Source organism: Acomys russatus, chromosome 10, assembly GCF_903995435.1.
Source record: "Acomys russatus chromosome 10, mAcoRus1.1, whole genome shotgun sequence".
In the NCBI taxonomy this organism is placed as follows: Eukaryota; Metazoa; Chordata; class Mammalia; order Rodentia; family Muridae; genus Acomys; species Acomys russatus.
In genome coordinates, this window is record NC_067146.1 from 11581213 (window position 1) to 11606550 (window position 25338).

Here is a 25338-nt window from a genome sequence, read left to right on the forward strand (position 1 = left end):
GGGGGGGCGGGCCTTGGCCCCGAGTGACGGCCCGCCGGCCCAACCGGTGTGAGGACACAGGGCCGGCCTTCCTGCAGCGTCTTCCGCTCGCCGGTTGCGGCGCCTAGGACGGTTGCGGTGGGTCTGGGCGCTGGGAAACCGTCCAAGATGATTAAAAAATTCGACAAGAAGGACGAGGAGTCTGGTACGCGCGGCGCTCCGGACGCCCACCCTCAGGCGCATGGGTCCCTCTTCTCTTGCCCGTTGCCACCTGCTCGGGGGGGCGGCCGCAGCGGCGGGGTCTGCTCGAAGCCCCTCCCCCGGCGCCGGGGCCTCCCCTCGGGCCGCGTGTACCGGGCCGGGTGTAGCCTTGAGCGCTCGGCGGCTCCGCCCCCCGCGCCCGCCCCCCGCCCGAGCCCCTCTGAGCCGGCCCTCCGTGGGGCCCTGTCGGGGGGCTAGGAGGTGCGCGCGCACGTCTCGGTAGTCAAGGGTTTGCTGGTGGGGTTAGGACCCAGGGCGAGCACCCGTATTTTCGGGGCTGGGGTCGACCGGGCCAGGGTTTGCTTGTCTATGGACTCTGAAGGGCCTTGATTCTCCTGTTCCCAGGGCTTAAGACTCCCGGGTGGGACACAGCTCACTGAATGCACAGGCATCCAGTAGTGACTTGGCGTGTTGATACCTGTCTGTGGTGCAGTGCAGGTGGGGAAGATGCCAAGCCTCTTCCAAAAGCAAAACAACCCCCCCCCCCAAAAAAAAAAAACCAACCAAAAAACTTCAGCTCTTTAGTGGTAGCTGCTCTCACAAGTGTGGTGGAAGGTTGGCTTAGTGGACCTTCATGGCCTCGTCCTGCATGGCCTCTTTACATTTGTGGTCTCTGCGAAACTGTTCCTTTCTGCTTCAGTAAATGTGTGAAACACACACAACAGGGCTTGATCCATAGTGTGCTGTCATCTCATTACTCTTGGTGGTGGTGGAAACGACACAATTGTTAACATCCATAGGATGGGGGAGGGGGAAGCAGGGAAGGAAGGCGCACATTTTGGACAGGGTCCCTATATCCAGAGAACTCCAAGATCTCTCAGTATGGCAATGACAGAATTTGTACCAGGACCAAAATTACTTCATCCAATTTATTTGCATATTAGTAATGGTTGTCCTTGTGACTTCCAAGGGATCATTTTGTTTAGGTGAGATTTCCTAAGCATGCGATATGCTTCTCTAAGGAAGTCTTTGTAGGACAGCTACTGAAGACCTTTTCTTTTTCTTATACTATAGGTAGTGGTTCCAATCCTTTCCAGCATTTGGAGAAGAGTTCTGTCCTGCAGGAGGTATGGCGTGGATAGTTACAGTGTCTTATCGGTTCTGTTTGAGAATGATGGGTAAAGAACCTCTGCGGTACTAAAGTCAGGGTATCCAAAATAAGAATGAGGGAGCGTGGACACTCACCTGACAGTCTGAAAAATCACTCTTCCCCACATTTGATAAAAAGATGAAAAATTTCATTTTTTATTGATACAGTAAAAGTAACAAAGAAGTGTAACCAAATGTAGAGGATGTGGAGTAGAGAGAGGAGAACCTGGAGGTATATCCATACAGATGTGGAGTCTCTGTCATGTGCTGGGGTGGAGAGGAGAACCTGGAGGTATATCCATACAGATGTGGAGTCTCTGTCATGTGCTGGGGCTTTATGAAATTTCTGAAGCCCTAAGTGGAAGGTTAGTGGAAGAAAGAGATATTAAGCTCCGAGTGCTCATATGTAGACAGAGATTCTGGTAAAGTCTTTAAAGTTGAAGTCGTCAACATAAGGGAATAAAGTACAGACAGGAAAACACGTCACATGCAGTAATTTATTGTACACCATAATAGCTTGTGAGCATAGACAACTGACATTATTTGGATATTGCATGAACATGTTGTTAATGTTATTCAAGATGATTTGCTGTACTCTGATAGAAAATACATCGTATACAACATACTGTTTTGCATATTTTTTTAGGCACGCATATTCAATGAAACTCCCATCAATCCAAGAAGATGCTTGCATATCTTGACGAAGGTCCTTTACTTACTCAATCAGGTAAACTATTCCGACTTCCTTAGACTTGGGTACTGGGGTGGAAACATGTAACCTATAATGAAGTGCTTACTGAGTAGACTTGTTTAAAAATGAAAAGCATGAAAAACCCGCAGTGTTTGGTTAGAACAATAATGTGTAAAAGGTCTTTAATACAAGGACTGTAACTTTGTAATGAAATTTATGAGATATTAAACCAGCTAAACATGTACACTCCAGTAGACATTGATTTGAATTCAACAGATACTACTTAGAACATACTCGTTATGTGTATTTAGTTTTAGTTTTTTAAAGATTTATGTATTCATGTACATGAGTGTTTTGCCTGCATGCATGTATATGTACCATGTGTGTGCCTGGTGTTCACAGAAGGTAGAAGAGGGCATCAGGTCCCCTGAGAATAGAGTTGCAGAGGGTTGTGAGCTACCATGTGGCTGCTGGGAATCAAACCTGGGTCTTCGCTAAGAATAACAAGTGCTCTTAACTGCTGTAACTCCCCAAATCTGTTTACGTGTATTTTGAGATCCTTTGAAAATACAGTGTCTTAAAGTCAGATAGATAGCAGTTATTTTGTTTGCCTGTTTATTTGGCATGATAGTGATGTATTGAAAATTTTGTCTTAATGTTCAGGTTTTATATCCGTGTCGTTATACTAATACTGTCAGTATGATTCTGGAGAAGTACTTTAGTATATGCCTCATTGCCCTTCTGTAAATGGGCAGTTTTTAAAAGCATTATCCAATTTTTTAAGCATTATAGTTAAATGAAATAATGGATATAAACCATTATAATAGTGGTAAGCACACCGTTTGTATTCAGAAATACTTTCCATTTATAACTCAGCAAGTTTTATTGCATACCTGCTGTGTCTTATGTACTGTTCTAGGCACTGGAGTTATAGAAGACAGAGTCAAAAAACTTTTAAAAAAAATTTGTGTTCTATTATTGATTGCTTTTGCCTCAAACTATAAATACCATCTCTAAATATCTCTATAGGTATTTATATACATACCTGTATACATTGTGTAACTAAGTTATTTGTATGTAATGTTAAATGTGTTATACTTACCAAGTTAAATTCTAAGAAGACTTTATTTTTTTTTTTAAACATTTACTTACTAACTTTGTGTGTGCTTACATCAAGTGTATGTGAAGTTCTGTTCTCTCTTTCTATCATATAAGACCTGGGGATTGAACATAACTCATCAGGCTTGCTGACAAGTGTCCTTACCTACTGAGCCATCTCATCAGTCCCTAAAAGTTCTTTTTTATCATGTTGTTTTTATAACTAAAGACCTAGTCTAGAGTTTTAACAAAATTTTGTTGTTTGCAAATCGAGACTTGAGAAACAACCATGTAAGACATGTCTGTTAGAAACAGCATAATCGTAGTAGCATTAAAATAAAGCCAAAGTCGGTTTGACGTAACTTTGTGTAGCATATGTTGGATCATGTCAAAAGTGGCTAACTCAATGGTGTGGGCAGAATTCAGAGCAGTCATGTTGATTTAAAGTAGTCAAAGTCAGGTATTGGTTGGCTAATACCTTTTTCTGGAATAACTCATGTTGAGACAATTATTTCGATAAGGAGCTTGTCAAGTACAGTAGAACATTATGAGAAGAGGGGGGAAACACTTCAAAATTTCTGCTAGAACTGACAGAGCCACAAATTCTGAATTGTAAGTCACAAAGTTGTATCTTGGCTGGATGTAGTGGCGCACACCTCTAATCCCAGCACTCTGGAGGCAGAGGCAGGCAGGTCGCTGTGAGTTTGAGGCCAGTCTGGTCTACAAAGCGAGTCCAGGACAGCCAGGGCTACACAGAGAGACCCTGTCTTGAGACCCGTCCCTCGTCCCCCCACAAAAAGTTGTAACTTAAGAGTTTTCTAATATGAAGAGTTCTATAGGTTCCTGGTAAGTTTCATAGAAAGTTCTCTTGCTGATAAGCAAGTTGGACAATGATTTCAATAGTTGTAAATTCTTGCTATACTTTGTCCTTCATCCTCAACTTGAGACTTTTTTGTTTATTTGTTTGTTTTTTTGAGACAGAATTTATCTGTGTAATAGCCCTGAGATCCTCCTGTCTCTACCTCCCAAGTGCTGGGATTAAAAGCATGTGCCACTGCCACCCAGCTTGAGACGTTTTTTTAATTAAAATTCTTAAACCCATGGCAAATAGATGTAAGACTACTTGTATTTTATGTAAAATATGAACTCTGAAAAGAAATTGAGCCCAATACACTATATAAGATTACTTTTAGTGAAAGAAGTAAGTGTTGAAATGATAATATTTGAGAAAGCCTATGACTAAAAGTGTTTTGAAATTTAGTTAATAAGTTGTCTAGCTACGTACTGCCAGACCAGCAGCATTGGCATGCTGGGAGCTTGTACTGAGTGAAAACCGCCATGCTCCCCAGCGCTCACTGACGGGGACTGTATTTGACAAGGCCTTGAAATGATCTGTTGTTTACGTCAAGATATAAGACCCAGATCACACCATTACAAGTTTATGTCAGTGTCTTAGGATCTGTAGCAGCCCCTGAAATATAAAAAGAAGGGGATTCTAGATCCTTCTCTTTTGGTTTGAACCTGTTTTACCATATATTCTAGGATTCCTCACAAGTAATCCTTTCCATTTATTTTTTTATTTTTTATTTTTTTTTTAAATCTGTGATGTACCTGTCCTGTACTGGGCATGTGCCAGGCATGAGATTGTGGAAGTGTACAAGACATAAGCCTGTTTTTAGGTTGTGTGACCTGATCGTGCAGTGCTGATTGGAAATTCTACTTGCTATCATATTTGCCTCCTAATATAGCCGTAAGGGATATATAAGCAATTTCTGTTAAAAATGTAGAGACTACAGTTCCAGAACTTCTGAGTATGGTGTGCTATTTTGAATTATTTTAAATAACAAGTCTCTAAATGCTCCTGAGGGGTTTTTCTCCCCTGCAGGTTTCTAAATTGAAAGCAGAAAAGTTGCCAAGAGGCAGAATGTTTATAAAGAAACTTACTTTCTGAATTCAAATTTTTTTTTTGAGAAGTAAAGAGAAAACCCTTAATATCTCCTATTTTTAGTTTAAAATTTTGTTTTAAATTTTTCTTAGGGTGAGCACTTCGGAACTGTGGAAGCTACAGAAGCCTTCTTCGCAATGACTCGGTTGTTTCAGTCTAATGATGTAAGTCTTCTTCATTCTTTTAAGATGAAAACATTTATTTTCCCCAGGGGACGTAGAGTGTTCCAAATTAAAGAAAGGTGCTTGAAATGTTTAAAATTACTTTAAAACCATTTATTTTTGTAACATTTATAAATGCTTTTAAAATAATATGTGGACGTGGACGAACTGAAGTGTATAGTGTACAGTTGTCCCTGAAGTCCCTGGGGAGAGGTCATACCTGTAGGTCCATGGCGCTTGCTTCCTAGTCAGGTTTACACTGGGCTTGGCTTGCTGGTCAGTGGGGACACAGCAAACCTGTCAGCACCTCTGTGGCCACCTTTCCTTACCCCAGCTTGCGTCACTGCTTAGTTCTCAGCGTGGCACAGCTCTTCTCAGCCCAGGTTTAATTCAGAAACATACAGGGAGTTGGATTCTGGGATACAGATTTTAGCATATATTTGCCAAATTCTTTTCATACACACTGTATATCAGCACAGGCTACATTTTGTGTCCCATTCCCAGGACTCTCTGGGATTTGAGTCTGCCCATATGTCTAGATAATGAAGGATGTTAGGGGTAATTTTCAACAGATCCCCATAAGACAGTTGCAGTAAGGGAAGCTTTGAGATATGCCCAGGCAGAGGGAGAGCAACCCCTCAGATCAAAGATTATTTGTATTGACAAAAGATGCTTGGCAGAATTTGATTAGAATCTGCCCATCTGTCCCCGCCTCAGTTTTCAGATTCCCTTCCATGCCAATCAAGGTCTCCAGGGCTATGACTTGGATTTGTTTTGTAATTAAACTTCCTGCAGGATGTTTTCCCAGTTTTGTGACCACATGGCCATGGCAAAAACTTTGTGTCACAGCATTTAGGGAGGATCTCTGCTTCCTTCCCAGACTGTTAGCTGTCCATTTAAACCTGTTAAACTCATTTTTTCTTAGGAAAAGATTTGTGTGTGTATGTGTAGATGTATAGGTGTGATATGCACGCACACGCGTGCCATGGCTCCTGTGTGGTGTATAGGTGTGATGTGCACGCACGCGCATGCCATGGCTCCTGTGTGGTGTATAGGTGTGATGTGCACGCACACGCGTGCCATGGCTCCTGTGTGGTGTATAGGTGTGATGTGCACGCACACGCGTGCCATGGCTCCTGTGTGGTGTATAGGTGTGATATGCACGCACACGCGTGCCATGGCTCCTGTGTGGTGTATAGGTGTGATATGCACGCACACGCGTGCCATGGCTCCTGTGTGGTGTATAGGTGTGATATGCACGCACACGCGTGCCATGGCTCCTGTGTGGTGGTCAGAGAACAACTTGCAGGGCTCAGTTCTCTCCTTCTACCATGAAGGGCCTAGTGATTGGACTCAGGCCTTTAGTATTGGTAGCAAATGTCATTACTTGCTGAACCATCTTGTCGGTCCCTTAAACAAATTATTTTTAACATCTTCAGTTTTAGCAATTTAATTTTTATTAAAATGTACTCTGGCAACAACTGCTTATTTACCCAAAGCTTTGTTTTCTATAGGTTTTTGCAAGTGATAATTTAAATATTTATACTATTTAATGCTATAGACTACTTGTATTCCCTGATTCTTCAGTCCAAACAGAGAAGCAGTCTCAAGTTCTTAGCCTTCAGTACCTGCTTCCTTTTAACAGCTTCCTACACCAACAATTCAGGGTTCACTAGAAGCAGAGCCTCTGTGAATATTTTTGGGTTAGGTATTTCCATCAGGACTAGAGAAGTGGGCATTTTAAGTTGTAGGAGTAAGGCCCAAAGATTTGCTGTTATAAAAATCAGACAAGGCTGCGTGTGACTCTAGTTTTGCAGTCAGGTACCTGGTGTTAGGCCAGATAGGGTTAGCAAATGGTTACAGGATTAATGGGTTATAAGTGATGATAGAATGAACAGGGCTGTTGCAGCCAAGAGTGGTGGCTGTCACTGATAGAGGCCATGACAGTCGAAATGAGTCGCCTTTGTAGTAAATGATGGTAGGTAATATAGTGCAAGGACGTAACTTTTGAAACTACAACATTTCAGGAGAGGAGGCGTGTTGAAGGAAGGTGCTGGCAGTAGATAAAAAGGCCGTGAGGAGCAGCTTCCCCATCTGGAGGCCATGAGGAAGAAAGCAGCCACCACTATAGAAAGTTGCAGGCAATCCGAAGGGAATAGAAATTGTCAATACACCGAAGGATAGGAACATTTATGGAAGAGCTTGAGGATGCTAAGGAATTTTTTTGAGAAAAAGTAGAAAATGGAATTGTTCATAATCCTTTTTTTACTAATGTCTGTAGAATTTGTAATGACATCTTATCATTTTGATAAGGGTAAATTATATATTCTTGTATTCCTTAGTGTTTTGTCTAGAGGCTTATACCTTATCAATATCTTCGTGGAACAAGCATTTTGATTCATGAACTTTTTTCCTATCAGTTTTTCCTCTTCTAAAATCATGTGGGGAAAACAGAAAGCTGAGGATATCGCTTGTTGGTGGAGTGCTCGGCTTGGTGCATGAAGCCCTGGGTTCCAGCTCCAGTCCCTCCTAAGCCAGGCTTGATGGTGTGTGTCTGTAACCACTTGCGGGGTAGAGGCAGGAGGATTAGAAGTTAGGGCCATTCTTGGCTACCTAGTGAGTTCAAGTCCAGCCAGTATCACAGTGTGCAGCCCATTGAGTGAATGAAGTAAGAGGGTGAGAAAATGAGAGCAGGAGAAGAGAAATAAGAACGACACACACATAGATGTACCTAACGTTCTGTGTAGGTGAAGAGCACCATGTTCACAGACACCTACAGACTGGGGTAAAGCCAGGAAGTAATTTTAAAGGAACAAAATCATACAGACTTTGTCCTTTAGCTATAATTGTAATTATTCTGCAGCAGTATTAGAAATCAGTGATGAAGTAAGTGGAAGAAAGGGGTAGGAAAAGGAAAAACCAAGCCATTTTGTGTAAATGACTCCTTGTTCTGATGTTAGGAGCTGTCCTGTTTTGTCTCTAGCTGTGTAGAGCTGGATTTACCCAGCCGTCATGAACACTAGAGAACCAAACACAGCAGGGACTGTCCAGCATGCACCGAGAGCTTAAGATGGGAAGCCAGCAAGATGCCCCAGACTGCACCAGCCAGCTGCCCAGAGCAGACCATAGCCATCGGGAGGGTCAGGTGGAGGAGGAAAGCCAAAAAAGTGTGAATTTTTTTTAGAGAATATACCAGAGAGAAAGGAGAAAAGTGAGAGTGAAAATCAGTGTACTTGAAGACAGTGATAGAAACAACCTAAAATAGAGCTAAGGAAAAAAGAAAGGCAACAAAATGAAGAACATTAGTGATATATGGCATAGGATTTTCAGAGTTTTTGGCAGTTATCCTGAATTGCTTCACCAACTTATCAAAATCTAATATTCATCTTTATTTTTCCCTGCTTGTGGGAAATTTGAGAATCCTAGACCCTTGTACCATATATATGAATATGTAAACAGACATGTTATTTATATATGCGTATATATTTTTAAATGTATTTTTATATATTTATAAATATATTTTTTCTTTCATTTAAATTAATCTTTACTACTTTTTCCTTTCTACTTTTTTCTTTTTTTTTTTAAATTATAATTTATTCAGATTACATCCCGATTGTTATCCCCTCACTTGTATCTTCCCGTTCCCACCTCTTCCCTCTTTCTCCATAGTCCCCTCCCATTGACCTCTGACAGAAGGGGTCCTTTCTACTTTTTATTCCTTGATAAATGATCAAATTAGTGTCTGGAATAGTTTTCCTTGCACCTACAGAATATGCCTGTTAGAATGTATTTTTTAATTTGCTATTTCTCATCCAGTGAGATCCTGAGTTTATACCTCATGGGTGGGTATTAGCATTTGTTCTCACTGCCAGGACTCCTTCCTGCCTTGGGAATCTCTTTGAATTTTGTCCATGGCTACAAAGTAAAATTTTGGCATCAGTCTTTTTATGTGATTATTGGCCATTCATGCCTTTTTGAAGAAACATCTCTTCAGTTGTTTTGTCTAGGCATAGGCTGGGCTTGCTGGGTTTGAGTAGGTAGGGAACAGGGGAGTGGATCTGGGAGGAGTTGGGGCGTGAATAGACTGTACGAAATTCTCAAAGAACCAACTGTAAAAAGAACAACAAATCTTTTGTCCATTTAAAAAATTGTGTTTTTGTTGAGTTATAATAGTTCATGTAATCTAGGTGCGACCCCGCTCCAATATATTACATAAAAATCATTTTTGAAATAATTATTTTTAAAAACTAAATGTTTGATTCATATTCTATTTAACATTTCTGTGTATTTAACTTACGTAGTGTGTTTTGCTGGCTAAAAGTTTATCTTTGCTGGTAGTTTGTAGTGTTAGGTTTTTGAAGTTTTTCCATTTTATTGGGCATGGGGTAGTGTCTGAATCTAATTTCCGTTTTGCTTTATGACTACTAATTTGAGCAACTATTTCTTTTTCTACTTTGGCTAATATTTTGTGTACCCAGTTTTCATTTGTGTTTTATGCTAGGTATTTTATACAGAGGGAATTTTTTCTGAATTTATTATTTCTATTTTCCATTTTCTTGTTGTAGCTTTGTTATTTGTGTGGGTTTGGTCTGTGATGTGCTTGCTTGCCTGGCTGCCTGCCTTCTTTTCCTCCCTGCCCCTCCCTATCCTCTTCCTGCTCTTCCCCTCCCCTTCCCTTCCATTTCTTTCCATTCTCCCTCCTTCCCTATCTCCCTCCCTTCCTTCCTTGTGTTAAATCAAACTGAGAACCCTCGTTTTCTTTTTCCCCTTATCTTTTTTGGCTCAGTAGTGTAAAGCAGGTTGTGGAACTGAGTCTGCTGTGTGCGCGTTTCTGTACTTAGAAGACACTGAGGGTACGTGGAAGGAGGCTGGACAGACTAAAGGAGCCTGGGGTCTGCAGTACATCAGGTGCAGCTGAGGAGATCTGGGCTGGAACTGCTTTTATTGTTACCATCTCACTTGGGATCCTGGTGTTCATCTGGGAATTTTGATAATTTAAGATGGAAGCTGAGCTGGGCGTGGTGGCACATGCCTTTAATCCCAGCACTCAGGAGGCAGAGGCAGGTGGATTGCTGTGAGTTCGAGGCCAGCCTGGTCTACAAAGCGAGTCCAGGACAGCCAGGACACAGAGAAACCCTGTCTCAAAAGACAAAACAAACAAACAAACAAGGATGGAAGCTGATTATCTAGTAATGAGTCATTTTAGGAGAAACATTGGTATTCCCGAAGTGGAGGGGTGTCATAGTTAGGGTTTCTACTGCTGTGAAGAGACACCGTGACTACAGCAACTCTAATAAAGGAAACCACTCAATTGGGGCTGGCTTACATTTCAGAGATTTAGTCCATTATCATCGTGGCAAGAAACATGGCGGCATGCAGGTGTGATGCTGGAGAAGGAGCTGAGAGTTCTACATCTTGATCCACAGCAACAGGACATGAACTAAGACACACTTCCTCCAGCAGGGCCACACCTAACAGTGCCATTCCCTGTGAGCCTGTGGGAGCCAGTTATATTGAGACTACCATAAGGGGAAACGGCATTAGTATATCTCTGCATACACGTTTGTTAAGACAAGTCTTTTTCACTTTAAAACAGTAATATCTCTGTAGAAGAGTAGTTGAGTTTTTAAGGTGTTGCTTTTATGTTTTCTCAGGTATCAGTGAATCATGTATTTGTGTTCAAGAAACAGTATTTTGAACATTTTTTTTACCCATATAGTTTTAAAGTATTTTTGGAGCTATATATTTTAAAGAAAGTTTCCTTACTTGTTTTTAATGTTTATTCATGTGTGGGTTAATAGACAACTTGTGGGAGTTGGTTCTTTGCGTTCATCATTGGGGTTCCAGGGATTAAACCTGGGCCCTCAAACTTGGTGGAGAGCCCCTTTACCCACTGTGCCATCTTGCTGGCCCAAGAATATTTCTCCTAATATGCTTGCTAGTCTTAACATTTTTAAAGATTCCTTACAAATAACCTGTTATCCTCTGTATTTATCTTTTCAGCAAACGCTGAGGAGAATGTGCTACCTTACCATCAAGGAAATGGCTACCATCTCTGAGGACGTGATCATCGTCACAAGCAGGTATGTGAGTAGTCAGTGTAGGACCACAGGCTACTAATGATGGAAGGCTTGCTGTTCTCGTTCTACGGCTGCCAGTAAGAATTTATAAGAATGTCACATCTTAAATCATTCTTTTCCAAAATGCAGTTGTCATATGTAATACTCATTAATTTCTTGATTTGGTGTTTCTTTTTTGGCTGCCAATAAAAATTTTCAAAAATGTTAAATCACTCTTTTCTAAAACACAGCTGTCATCATATACAAATCATCTCAATCTGCAAAACAGGTCACAAAGGATAAAGGCTGTGGATTATTTTTTAAAGGTTATAAAAATAGGGGCTGGAGAGATGGCGCAAGTGGTTCAGAGCACTTGCTCTTGCAGGAGCTGGCCACAGTCCCAGCACTCATGGTGTAGTTCACAGCCATCTGTAACCCTAGTTATCAGCAGCCCCTGTGGGCACCAGGCACATACATGATACACATATATACCTGCAAAAAACCACTCATATATGTAAAACAAAATGACTACTACTACTACTTTCCTCCTCCTCTTCTTCCTCCTCCTTTTTTCTGGTTTTCAAGGCATGGTTTCTCTGTGTAGCCTTGCTGTTCTGGAACCTGCTCTGTAAACGAGGCTGGCCTTGAACTGACATAGATCCGCCTGTCTCTACCTCCAGAGTGCTGGGATTAAAGGCACGTGCTACCACACAAGGCATAAAAACATTTTTTTTAAGTTCATAAAAATAAATATAAGCAAAACTGGAAAGTAACTGCTTAATGAAATAAGATGTTAATACAACAAATAATATCAAAAGGTTGTCATTTTACATATAAAAACTTTTATCCTTAAAAAAAATACTGAGGGGTAGTGTACAAAATAAACACTCTAAAGATCTAAATATCTTTAGATAGTCACTGTCACTAATAATCAAAGTAAGTAAATTAAAGATTTAAGACTAACGGCCGGGCATGGTGACACACACCTTTAATCCCAGCACTCGGGAGGCAGAGGCAGGTGGATCGCTGTGAGTTCGAGGCCAGCCTGGTCTACAAAGTGAGTCCAGGACAGCCATGGCTAACACAGAGAAACCCTGCCTCGAAACCCCCCCCCCCAAAAAAAAAGATTTAAGACTAAAGTATAGTATATTTACTCACCGGATCACCACAAAAGCAGAGGAATAGCATTAAGTTCTCACAACAGAGCCTGATGCTCTGGAACACAGAGGTAGAATCATAAATTGACTTTGTTTTTCTAGGAAGCACTCGAACAGCATTTATGACTGAAAATGTTCATCTCAGTAACAGCACATTCTGGATTATTTATCTGGTGTGTGTCTACCATTGTTAAAATTACTTAATTAGGCATGTAATAATCACATAGGAACTATCTCAAGATTTTGGGATTATTTCTTAAAAATCTGCAATAATATGAAATTTCTTTTTTTATGTATAATTGTAAGTGGAAGTAGGATTCAGTCTATATATTCTGTGTAGTCTGATTTTAAAAACTGTTTCATATATATGTATGTAAGAATATGGTGGTGTAAGACTCTAATCGGGAGAGTCTATACCAGGAGCATCAAATGAGAGAGACAGAGACCGGGTCGGTGCAAAAGCAAGAGGTTTATTGTTCCAGCGCGCTGGGGTCCACCTGCACGCAGGAGTGAGGCGGCCCCAAACAGAAGAATCTTAGGGTTTTTATATTCTTGGGCTGGGCAGATTTTGGTCACAGTTCCTGAAGGGGAGGGACAGGTGAGGCTGTGGAAACTTCACAGTTATGGATGGGAGGTCAGGTGGAGACTGAGTGTCCAGGGAAGTTGTTTTATCTCAGCTAATCGCTCCGGTGGAGTTTCTGGAAACTGCTAGCAGGTCTAGTTTATGGTATTGCGTCGTCATTCCTGGAATGCAGGAAGAAGTGAAGTCACCTGGAGACAAGTTCTCATACAGAACATGGTATTAAATGCAGAATATAAATTACATATAGGATATGGCATTCATTTTGCCCCTACAGTGGTAAATACAGTAACATGTTAATAGTAGTTTATCCTTGGCTGCTTGGAATTATTTAAATATTTGGTAGTTTCTAAATATCTTAGAATGGTCTGTATAATTTATAGTAAATACATCATGTTTAAAAATAGTTGCCTTTTAAGAGCTTAATTATAACTCATTTAACTGAACGTAGTTTTTGTGAACAAAATACATTTTGAAGGAAGATGTTTATGTTTAGTTATGTTTAATTCAGTTTCAATTAAAACTTTTAATTGGAAATACCAGAAAAGCAGGTATAAACAGTGACTTAAACAAGATGAAAAGTTATTTCCCCTCATATAGCTGTAAGTCTGAAGGCATGGACTAGCTGGTGTTGCTGGAAGCACTTGACAGTGGCAGGACTAATATCTCTTGGATTCTTTTGGATGTCCTCCATCCATCATTGCGAAATAGAGGCTTGAATTACTGGCAGTGTCCCATGTTCAAGCAGGAGAACTGCTGGGAAGGGGCCAAGGGGTGCCAGCACCATCTGTGTCTTTTATCAAGAGTGTGGTAGCATTTCCTGAGGCAATTTTTAGATTTAGTTTGACACATTTATATTATATGACTATCTTTAGGAGGCCAGGCAAGTATTTAGTTTTTATAGTCCAAGTACTAGGGGCAGGCAAGGGAGAAGGGATTGAAAATTAGTGTTTTATTAGCCAACTAGGGTCTGCCACAGACAAGAAACAGAAATCTTTCAGTTAATTTTTTTCCCCCCAGAGCTGAGGACCAAACCCAGGGCCTTGGACCAGCTAGGCAAGCGTTCTACCACTGAGCTAACTCCCCAACCCCTAGTTATAATTTTTGATTCACTAAATACTTGAAAAATTAAAGATAAAATAACGATGTTTGTATCTTTCAGTGGTTAATTCTTCCCTCGGAGCCTTATTAGATATAATCAGGGTTTACTTCTAGTGCTCTTAAGTGATTAGTAGGTATGGTAGGCTGGATAATTGTTCCCTGACAACGCCCATGTCCAAATTCCCAGGATCTGTGAATATGTTATATTCTATGGCAAAGGGGGCCAATAGGAGTATTCTGGTTTATTCATGTGGTCCTTTAAAAGGTTAAGTACTCTTAAAAATGCTAGGCTGGAAAGATGGCTCAGCGGTAAAGAGTGCTTATTGCTTTCCAGATGACCCAGGTTTCCAGCACCACCATTGGACAGCTTATAGCCACTTCTAACTCTAGCTCTAAGGCATCCATCCAGTACTCTCTTCTGGCCTCCTCATGCCATTCAGTCACATACATAGGCACACACGCACATGCACACATGCGTGTGTGTGTGCGCACACATAAATAATAAAAAAAGATTTGAAAATAAAGGAAGGGGCCTTGAGTCACAGAGCAAAGGGGACCTCTGAAGTTGGGACCAATGAGGAAATGGATTCATCCTATCTTCACTTTCAGTTGCTGAAACAATGCCTGGGGCCAAGTTCTTTAAAAAGTAGTAGGTTTATTTAGTTCATTAGGTGGCTGAAAGTTCAAGATTGCTATCTTTGTTTCTTCTTTGCTATGATAAAATACCCTGACAAAAGCATCTTAAGGGAGAAAGGTTAATTTGGCTTATAGTTTCACATAGTGATAGCCTGTCATGGTGGGAAGATGTGGCAGCAGTGGCTGGGGGCTGGCTTGTTACATTTGTCCACATTCAAGAAGCTGAGAATAAATAGGAAATGCACCAGGCTGTAAGGCCTCAAGGGATAATGCCCCCAGGAACCCACTTCCTTTCACATAGTTTCACCTCCTAAAGGCCCCATAACTTTCTCAAGAGGCACCACCAGCCAGAGACACATGAACCTGTGGAGGACATTTCTTATTCAAATCACAACAGTTGAGTACCATATTTTTCAGACTATAAGACACACCCAAATTTTAGAGCAGTAAAGCAAGAAAACCAGTAAAAACAGCAATTGGACCATAAGGCACACCCTCATTTCCCACCCCCCCCCCCCCCGCCAGTCTTAATGGTCTGAAAATATGGTAGCTCCATCTCTTTGGCCTCTGCTGAGGGCGCTGTGGATTATAATATAATTAAACATTATAATGGCAGGAATGTATATAAAGGAGGTCAAGTGGTGGTAAGAGCAGGCATCAGAGGAGCACAGGGAGCCAGGGTTTCTGTCTCTTACAGCAACTTGGTCTCACAGGAGTAGTCATGTCTTCAGAGAACGTTAATAATCACTTCTGGGGGCAGTGTCTGCAGTGACTTAAGTACTAGGTGCCCCCTGTTACAGCTTCCACACCGCCATGCCAGGAACTAAGCTTCCAGCACCTGGGTCCTCCCAGTCATACTCATGCCCAGCAGCCCCTATTGTGTTCATGTTCTAGGTCTCAAACATCTTGACTTTAGCCCAGTGAGACCTGTGTCACACACAAACTCATTAACTGTAACGCTCTAACTTTGTGATACTTTGTTATTACAGTAGAAGAGTAGGAAAGTAATACAAGTTTTATACCTAGATATGTGGTGCTGCTGCAACAGAACATCCAAAAGTAGCTTTGGAACTTTGAAGAAATGTTAGAAAAACCCTAGACCAGTGGTTCTCAACTTGTGGGTTGTGACCCCTTTGTGGGTCACCTAGGACCATTGGAAAACACAGATACTTATATGATAATTCATAATAGTACCAGAATGACAGTATGAATCAGCAATGAAAATAATTTTATGGTTGGGGTCACCACAACATGAGGAACCATATTGAAGTGTCACAGCATTAGGAAGATTTAGACTGGTTAGTGGAAGTGTAGATTTTAATCACTGTGCAAGACTTAGAAGTTAAAGGAGCAGGATAGGGGAAAACAAAAACAAACAAAACTTAGATTTTAACTGATGGGATTTCCAAGCAATGTTGAAGATGCATTCTGATTTCTTTTTGTTTGTTTGTTTGTTTGTTTGTTTAAGACAAGGTTTCTCTGTGTAGCCTTGGCTGTTGTGGACTTGCTTTATAGACCAGGCTGGCCTTGAACTCACAGAAATCCGCCTGCCTCTGCCTCCTGAGTGCTGGGGTTAAAGGTGTGCACCACCATGCCCAGCCTTTCTGATTTTTTAAGTGTTTATTAAAATTTGAAAGTAGGTAAATTGAGAGGAGACCTATTTAGAAAGAACCAGGTTTTCTTTAGTTACGATTTAGGAGGTAGAGACAGGAGGATTAGGAGTTCAAGGCATTTTTTGCCACATAGCAAGTTTGAGGCTACTTGAGATCCTGTCTCAAAAACAACCATCACACAACCAAAGAAATAACAACAAAACACCAAAAAGTTAAGACTTGGTTAAGACAGAAAATTCTCTGTCTAAAGGATATAGGGTGCTAAAAATAAGAGAGTCACTGTCATGAAAGTGTGCTATAGAGAAACAGTGAAAGGAGTCCATGCTGAAAATTAGATCAAAAGGTCAGAGTCTTCATTTGGAACACTAAGGAGGTCACCGACGAGGCTCATGATTCCCTTAGAGTTAAGCAGAAGCTGAAAATAGAGATGAGATTACGAAGGCGAGGTCTGTGGTTTGGGCCTCTGTCTAAACGCAGTGTCTCTCTGCACTTCTGTGGCAGCCCCACAAGATGCTTGAGTATGTTACGCCAGCAGAAACACTACTATCTTGGACTTGAAAGTACATGGAGACAACAAAGTGAAAGAAGCTTTCCACACCTCAGAATTCTGCATGTAGGAAATAGGCTGATAGACTTACTCTATTTCAAATGCCTGTTAGCTGCACTTTCTGACCAAGTGGAGGGGACTGCATGGGCAGAGGTGTAGACCTGAAGAGTACCACTGAGAACTGCTTAGATCTCTGCTTAAGCACTCTGCCTGGTTAGATTTTAAAAAGTTGTTTAGGGCTTGTCTTAGTTTCTTTTCTGTTGTTATGATAAAATACCCTGACAAAAGCAATGTAAGGGACAAAGCGTTTATTTATTATTCTATTATTGCTAGGAAGCCAAAGCAGCAGGAATTTTAAAAAATTATTTATTTATTAATTCATTCATATTACATCTCAATTGTTATCCCATCCCTTCTATCCTCCCATTCCTCCCTCCCTCCCACTTTCACCCTATTCCCTCCCCTATGACTGTGACTGAGGGGGACCTCCTCCCTTTGTATATGACCTTAGGGTATAAAGTCTCTCTTGGTAGTCTGCTATCCTTCCTCTGAGTGCCACCAGGCCTCCTCATCAAGGGGACGTGGTCAAATATGGGGCACCAGAGTTCATGTGAAAGTCAGTTCCCACTCTCCACTCAACTGTGGAGAATGTCCTGACCATTGGCTAGATCCAGGTAGGGGTTTGATGTTTATTGCACGTATTGTCCTTGGTTGGTGCCATAGTTTGAGCAGAACCCCTGGGCCCAGATCTGCCCATTATAATGCTCTACTTGTAGGTTTCTAGGACCCTCTGGATCCTTCTATTTTCTCATTCTCCCATGCGTCTCTCACCTAGAGTCCAAATAGGATGTCCTCACATCTATCCCACTTTCCTAGTAGGTGAAGACTTTCATGGGACATGTCCCTTGGGCTAGTGTCTGGTTATGAGTGAGTATATACCACTTGAGTCTTTCTGTTTCTGGATTAACTCACTCATTATGATCATTTCTAGTTCAATCCATTTGTCCACAGATTTTGGGAATTCCTTGCTTTTAATAGCTGAGTAGTATTGCATAGTGTAAATGTACCACAGTTTCTTTATCCATTCTTCTATTAGGGACACTTAGGCTGTTTTCATGTTCTGGCTATTATGAATAAGGCCAATATGAACATGATTGAGCATATATCCTTGTGGGGTGGAGCATATTCTGGGTATATTCCAAGGAGTGGAATAGCTGGGTTTTGAGGAAGCCCTATTCTCAATTCTGAGAAAGCGCCAGATAGATTTCCAAAGTGGTTGTACCAGTTTGCATTCCCACCAGCAATGAAGGAGTGTTCCTCTCTCCCCACATCCTCACCAGCATGTGGTGTCATTTGAATTTTTGATCTTAGCCATTCTGATGGGTGTAAGATGGAATCTCAGAGTCATTTTGATTTCCATTTCTCTGATGACTAAAGACGTTAAGTATTTCTTTAAGTGTTTCTCAGCCATTCACTATTCCTCTGTTGAGAATTCTCTGTTTAGTTCTGAGCCCCATTTCTCAATTAGGTTATTTGGTTTGGTGGTGTTTAATTTCTTGAGTTCTTTGTATATTTTGGACATTAGACCTTTGTCAGATACAGGGTTGGTGAAGATCTTTTTCCCAGTCTGTAGGCTGTCGCTTTGTTATGTTGACAGTGTCTCCTGCCTTAACAGAAGCTTCTCATCCTCATGAGGTCCCATTTATTAATTGTTGACCTTAAGGCCTGTGCTGTTGGTGTTCTGTTCAGGAAGTTGTCTCCTGTGCCAATGTGTTCCAGGCTCTTCCCCACTTTTTCTTCTAACCGATTTAGTGTCTCTGGTTTTATGTTGAGGTCTTTAATCCACTTGGACTTGAGTTTTGTGCATGGTGACAAGTATGGGCCCAATTAGCAGCAGGAATTTGAAATATTGTTTTGGTTTTTATTACAATTAAGTTAAAGAATAACCTAGAGAGATTTTGTTAGGGGCTTGAGTAGGTCACATAGACTATGTTTGGTGATACTGTTCTATGTGAAAGTCCATGTTGGAAGAGTGCTAGTATTATGGAGTTGAGTTCTGAAGAATGAGCCTTCAGTTGAACCTTGGGAATAGTGTATGTGTGGCAGGGGTGATAGTAAATCTTCATTGCTGATCTGAGTAGACTTAGAATCACCTAGAAGATTGGTGAGGCACAACTTGAATATGTATATGAAGTTGTTTCCTGAAAGGCTCAACTAAGGAAGGAATGTCTACTCTTAGTTATGTGGGTGGTACCATCCTATAGGCTGGAGGTGGTCAGCAGTGTGCTGTCATTTCTCTTCTTTTTGCTTCCTGGCCCATCATGACTTCAACTGTCCTGCTCTATCCTATCCACCACAGTGGGCAGAGCCCTCTGAAACCTTGAGTTCAAATAAATCCTGTTGGCCCTGTTGGTATCTCTGAAGCGTCTGGCTACAGCAATGAGGAAGAAAAGTAATATGGGGTGGGTATCGGTTTGTGGTAATTTCCATCCTTAACATCTCTAGTCCCCATAAATAAGTAAGTAGTTCATTAATTGTGATTTGTTGGAGAGTTTGTAATGATGTAAAGTTAAATGTAAGTGTAAAACTCTGTGTGTAAATCTAATAGAGTTAATGTATGGATTTTGGTTGGGGGTTGAAAATAGTTTCAGGAAAGTTAAGTCTTTTCACTTACTTGATAAAAAACATACAAACCTGAGCCAGTTTTTCTGATTGAATGACTCAGTTGTCCCTGGATAATTAGTTTGAGGAGTGGCTGTCAGGGACATGCTCTGTCTTTTCTTTCAGAGATCTTCAGTAACATTTTCATTGCAAAATCAAAAAATGAATTTGTAGCTAGTACTTAGAGTTCTACCATCTTCAGCTCTGAGAAACTTTACAGTCCTAAATTGCCTCCCATCGCCACTCCAGTTTGTGCTTCAGCCGTGCTTACTCATGTCCTGTCTGTGGTCAGGGGAACACTTGAATCCTGGGAGTTCACATCAGTACAGTTCTGTTGGCCATAGTCCTGATGCTATTTGATACCTTGGATCTTTTTACATGTTTCTTTTCATGCCTAGAATTGTCCTGTTTTCTTTTTTACATAGCTCAGACACCTAGAATCTTGTGTATTGATTTCCCTATTCTGTTGACAGTGTGGCAAATTCAGTTGTTCCTAAAACACTGTTTTCTAGTGGGTTGTTCAGCACTCACTTGTTTAGATATTTCTCTGCCGTCTGCACCATTAGCTTTTTGAGAGGAAGAGCCATATCTTACAGTGCGTGTACTGTTAAAACTGGAGCAGGGTTTTCCATTTACAGGAGATGAGTATAGGCATGTTGCAGAAAGTAAACATGGCATAGTCTGTGTTTCTCCTTTCAGCAAGGGCACTGGGATCCATCCTCAGGACTCTCTCTGTTTTAGGAAAGCCTTTCACATGCTCAGAAGTGTGAAAGTTGTGCCTTCATGGTGCTGAGAAACCTTTCTGTGTCTGCTTTCCTTTGTTTTTTCCCTACCTTGTTTGTAAGCCTAGTTGTTAGGATTAACATTTATTCTTTTCCAAATGAAATTGTGGCAGCTCTTGAAGAGAGGTGTTAAAACGATACCACATCATAAACGTCCTCTCTAAAGCCTGCTGAACAACAGTGACTAGAAATGAAGGCCAGAAAATTTTAACTCTAGCCAAGATGAAGTAAGGATACTGTAGTCTGTCTTTAACAGCAGTAAAACAAAAACTTTAGTGATAAATACAAAGAAGACTACTGAGGTCTCCAAAAAGTAAGTGATAGCAGGTAAATTGGGGAGAGAAAGCATTACTTAATAAATGACCAATAAAGAACAAACACACAGCAAGCTTCATGAAGTCTGTTCCTTGTATTCTGGGCAGGTGGAATTAGGACTCTGTACCACAGAGAACTCTACCTGTGTGGCCTGGGCACAGGTTTGAAGAAGAAAGGCCAGTGGATGACCTGTAAGCTACATAGCACAGGGAAGAATTCTTGTTGCGTTTTTCCTCTTCTAGTTTTTTCCTGAGGCCAGCCCCAGTGATAGAACAATTGTACTATGGTGTATAATTAGTATTATAGACACATGAAACTCTGCAAAAAAAAGCTGTTCCTGGAAAGGGGCTCCTGGTGCATGACAAGTGGGGAGTCCACCTGCTACTACTACTTCAACGATGACCAAGTAGGGGCATTCACTTAGTACCACGACAGCAGCGATGACTACTACTAGCGACTTGGTGTCATCGTCCTTATCCTGAGAATGGGCCCAGTTATATAAAATTGGGCATTAGCACGGAAACTGAAGTGGAGTAACTTATGTTTCTGGCTAACAGAACTGATAAGAAGAGGTCTTTGATAGCCAGAGAGTATGACAGAAATGATAATTGTAGAGATCTGAAAGTTCTGGAAGATCTGGAAAGATATGAGAGCTCTATCAAGGCAGCACAAGTGAAAAGGCCTGACAAAGGTTTTAAAATATGAACTAACTTTGAAAACAGTATGAATAGGACAGATAGCATCTGGAACTGAGTTAATTCCTTCCTAGCTAAAACATGACCATTCCCAAATCTTTTAATAAAGCTCAAAGTCTTGTGACATTTTAAAAATGTCCAGTATAAAAGAGGTGATCTACAGATTCAGTACAATTCCCAATCAAAAGACCAATAGCATGCTTTACAGAAAACACAATCTTAAGTTCATATAGATACACAAAGGATCTGTAAGGGCTTTGGTGGTTTAAATAAGAGTGGCCCCTATAGACTCATGTATTTGAATGCTTAGTCATCAGAGAGTGAGGTGTGGCCATGTTGGAGGAAGTATGTCACTTGGGGTGGGCTTTGATGTTTCAAAAGCACATGCTAAGCCCAGAGTCTCTTTTCAGCCTATTCATCAGGATATAGCCCTCAGCTGCTTCTCCTGTGTCTGCCTATGTGCCTGCCGTAATGATAATGGACTAAAACCTTTGAAACTATAAGCAAGCCCCCAATGAAATGCTTTCTTTGTTAAGAGTTGTCTTGGTCTTTTTAGTCCTAAGTTAAGGTTTCTTAACTAAGTTAAGGTTTCTTAAAACCTTAGTTACAATATAAACTAATTGATGCTTTTATAAGGATTTTTCATTTTATTCTTTTTTTAACCTATATATTTGTAACTGAAATTTTAAAATTCAGATGGCAATGGTTTCAACAATATACTAGACAGCTTTCTGTAGTAAGTTAAGTTCTTAGTTTTCCAAGTTATCTTTCATTTGTCATTAATCCTCAAAAAGGCAAAAACTACCCTTATTCTTAAAACAACAAAATGGTGCAGTAAAATGAATAAGTAAATGATTTAAAAAGTCTTAAAGTATTAGATAGACGTGATCTCACATACACACACACACACACACACACACACACACACACACACACACAGAGTTGTCTTGGTCATAGTGTCACACCAATAGAGCAGTGATTAAGACAAACGCTCAATCATACGGAACCAAAAGATCAATGCTGGAGGTGTCTGCTGTACTTGATTTCAGAATGCATTACAGAGTCACAGCAGTGAAGAGCAGTGTGGTACCAGCACAAATATAGACACACAGAAGACCCAGAAATAAACCTACACACATGTATCTAAGCAGTTCTTGAAAAAGGTGCTGAAGGCTCGCTTTGGGAACAAAGACATCCTCTTTGATAACTTGCTGGGACAATTAGACTTATTTTGCATAAAGACTAACTAAAGCTAGACCCTAAACTTTGGAACTACTAGAAGACAACATTGGTATGGACAGTGATTTTGCAAATCATATGGGCACTCTAGAGCCCAGAAAACAGAAGCAAGAATTGAGAGGCGGGAGTAAGGCGGATTCAGTAAGCTTCTTCACAGCAAGGAAACAATAGCATGAAGAGATGATCTACAGAGTGGGAGAAAAGCTTTGCAGATAACTATCTGACAGCGAAGTAATGTCTAGAATCTACAGGTATCAGAAACAACATAAAAATGAGATCCAACCAAAGAAGGGCAAATGGTAGGAAAAGTCCATCTCCCCCTCCCCCTTCCTCTCTTTCTGTTTCTGTCTGTCTCTGTCTCTCCATCTCTGTCTCTGTCTCTCTCTCTCTCGACATTTCGCAAAAGAAGTGCAAATGGCCAATAAATATGTGAAAATCAAAAATTTAAACCAGAATAAAGATGGTAAGGATGCCGAGGAAGGAGCTCTTACATACTGCTGGTGGAATGCAGTTTAGTACAGCCACTGGGAGAGAACAGAAGGGTGGCTCCTCAGAAAGCTGAGAATGACTTATGTATGATCCTGATATACCAGGGTTTCTTAATTTTTTTCTACTTATAACTATTTTTTGCCTATGCAATTAAACTTTATGACTCTGGACATAATAAAACAGGAGTAATAATAAAATTTTTATTGATAATGTGAATAAATATATTGTAAAGCAATTTTGATATACATATTATTTTACCATTTTCTTAAAATGAACAAATGTTTATCTACCAACATTCTTTTATGTAAGGAATTAAATTTCAGCTGGGTATTTGATGCCATAGGCTATACAGCATCTTCAATGATTTCTAGAGTTGATTAGTGTTTTTATTTTATAATTGTTAGCTCTGAGAATGCTGCTTTGCACAGATGTGCAGTACAAAATGACAGAAGTGTGTTTGGAGCGTTTTTGGAATTCTAATTGCAATCTGAAATTCAAGTAACAATATTTTATGAAATTTAAGTAAGCATCTTAAGCAGTTTTAAAATCAAACATTTTAATTAAATACAAGCCAAAGATACAGTAATTTAGTATTGACATGCTACACAATTATGGTAGAAAAATATACAAATTTTTTGCTTTTCCATAAATTATGTTTCTATAAAGAGAGAAATTTTGTTTGTCCAGGAAAAGCACTGCAGTTCATAACTCACATCACTCTGACATCTGAGCTCGTGTGCTGGAGGGTGCTGGGTGACGGATGCTGTTGTTAGGACGGTCTGGCCACCCAAGGCTGCCTGCGTATTTTGTGCTCAGAAACAAGGCTTCAGTGAGTTACATCATCCAACATGGATGAGCACTGATTTCCACACATGTATTGTGACACGTACCTTACCTTATGTATAATGCTTCCCCGATGTGCACACATATACTACATACATGCAAACACACAGTTCTTTAACATGATATAAAGGCACTTTCAGACATAGAGAAACTGAAGTAGTTCACTTACAGTATATTAACATGTAAATACAAAGTTTTTTTTTCCAGTCAGGATAAAGTGGTAATGAAAATGTGGATCTACATAAAGGACTAGGACTGCCAATAGGCAGTAACTAAGAACACTAAAATATAAAACAAGCCAAGGGCTTGATAGAGATCTATCGGCTTTGATTAAAACTATTATTGATTTATTGTCATAGTATAGTGTATTACATTGCCACCTATTTTATGGAAAAATAATGTGAAAAATAGACATGACTGTGAGATGTAATGGTTGTTATAATCTATTCTGGCTTTTAGTTCCTGTTGGGTGATAACTGTCCTCAACACAGAAATACCCTCAACTTGTCCTTTATATACCCCTGAGTGAGCCGTTGACAGCCAGGGGCACCCCACACATCCATATCCATGAAGGCCTGGGCCTGGAAGTAGACTGTATAGTGTACCAGGAGTAAGGATGACTGCTGGGCCACGTTGAAGTCCATCCCCTAGAGGTTAATGAATTGATCTTGATTCTGTGTAGTGGCAGTAAATAGCGCTGTATTTCAGATTTGTGTTATTCAGTTGAGTACATTTTGGTACTTTCATGCCTATAACAGTGGTGATTTGGGAATAGTCCAATCAGTGTGCATCCAACAAAGGCTCACATCCTGTGGAATATGGGTTTGAGTCACATCCTGGGGAACGAACAAGATTGGATGAAGTACACACGATTAGCAGGGAATAAAACACATAGCATAGGAAAGAGATGATGGGCATCAGTTATGGCCTCAGAATAAGATATAGAAGCAAGGATTACATATGTGTTCTGTTCACTTTCCTGTGTTCAGAAAATAGTAGGTGGTTGCCATCTTGAGGCATCAGTAGTAGAGTAGACTTACTAGAGATATACAATTAGAAGGATGTATATGCACCCTGTATTAGATGCCTCTTCTGAGCTTGAGGAAACTATACTTAGTATAGCTTCAGGCTTCTTTGATTTTAGCTGCACTACAGTGAGCAATTTTGTGCAGGACTCGGCTCACTTAATTTATACTGCCTTATTTCTGTCTTATGGTTTTTGCTTCGCATCAAGTGTGGTTACATATTCACAGCTCATACCAGTATAGCCCAGGAATGTGGAAGAATTGCTTAAGGCTAATGTTCAGCCAGCAGCTAAGAGCAGTGGCTCTGGGACGTGCTTCTAAGGCTCCTTGCAAGGTAGCTGTGCTAGTCAGTCTATAATATCTGTGATACCA

At 40.6% G+C, this 25338-nt stretch overlaps 1 protein-coding gene across 1 annotated transcript in view; it reads left to right on the forward strand.

Annotated features, from left to right (window-relative positions):
* The first annotated feature begins 33 nt into the window (after positions 1-33).
* Positions 34-25338, forward strand: part of Copg2 (COPI coat complex subunit gamma 2) — a 124907-nt gene continuing 99602 nt past the window's right edge. The window contains exons 1-5 of the mRNA XM_051151773.1: positions 34-184; positions 1255-1307; positions 1976-2056; positions 5156-5227; positions 11228-11307. Coding sequence (XP_051007730.1) covers positions 148-184; positions 1255-1307; positions 1976-2056; positions 5156-5227; positions 11228-11307 — 323 coding nt within the window. The 5' untranslated portion in view covers positions 34-147. The remainder of the gene's footprint in view (positions 185-1254; positions 1308-1975; positions 2057-5155; positions 5228-11227; positions 11308-25338) is intronic.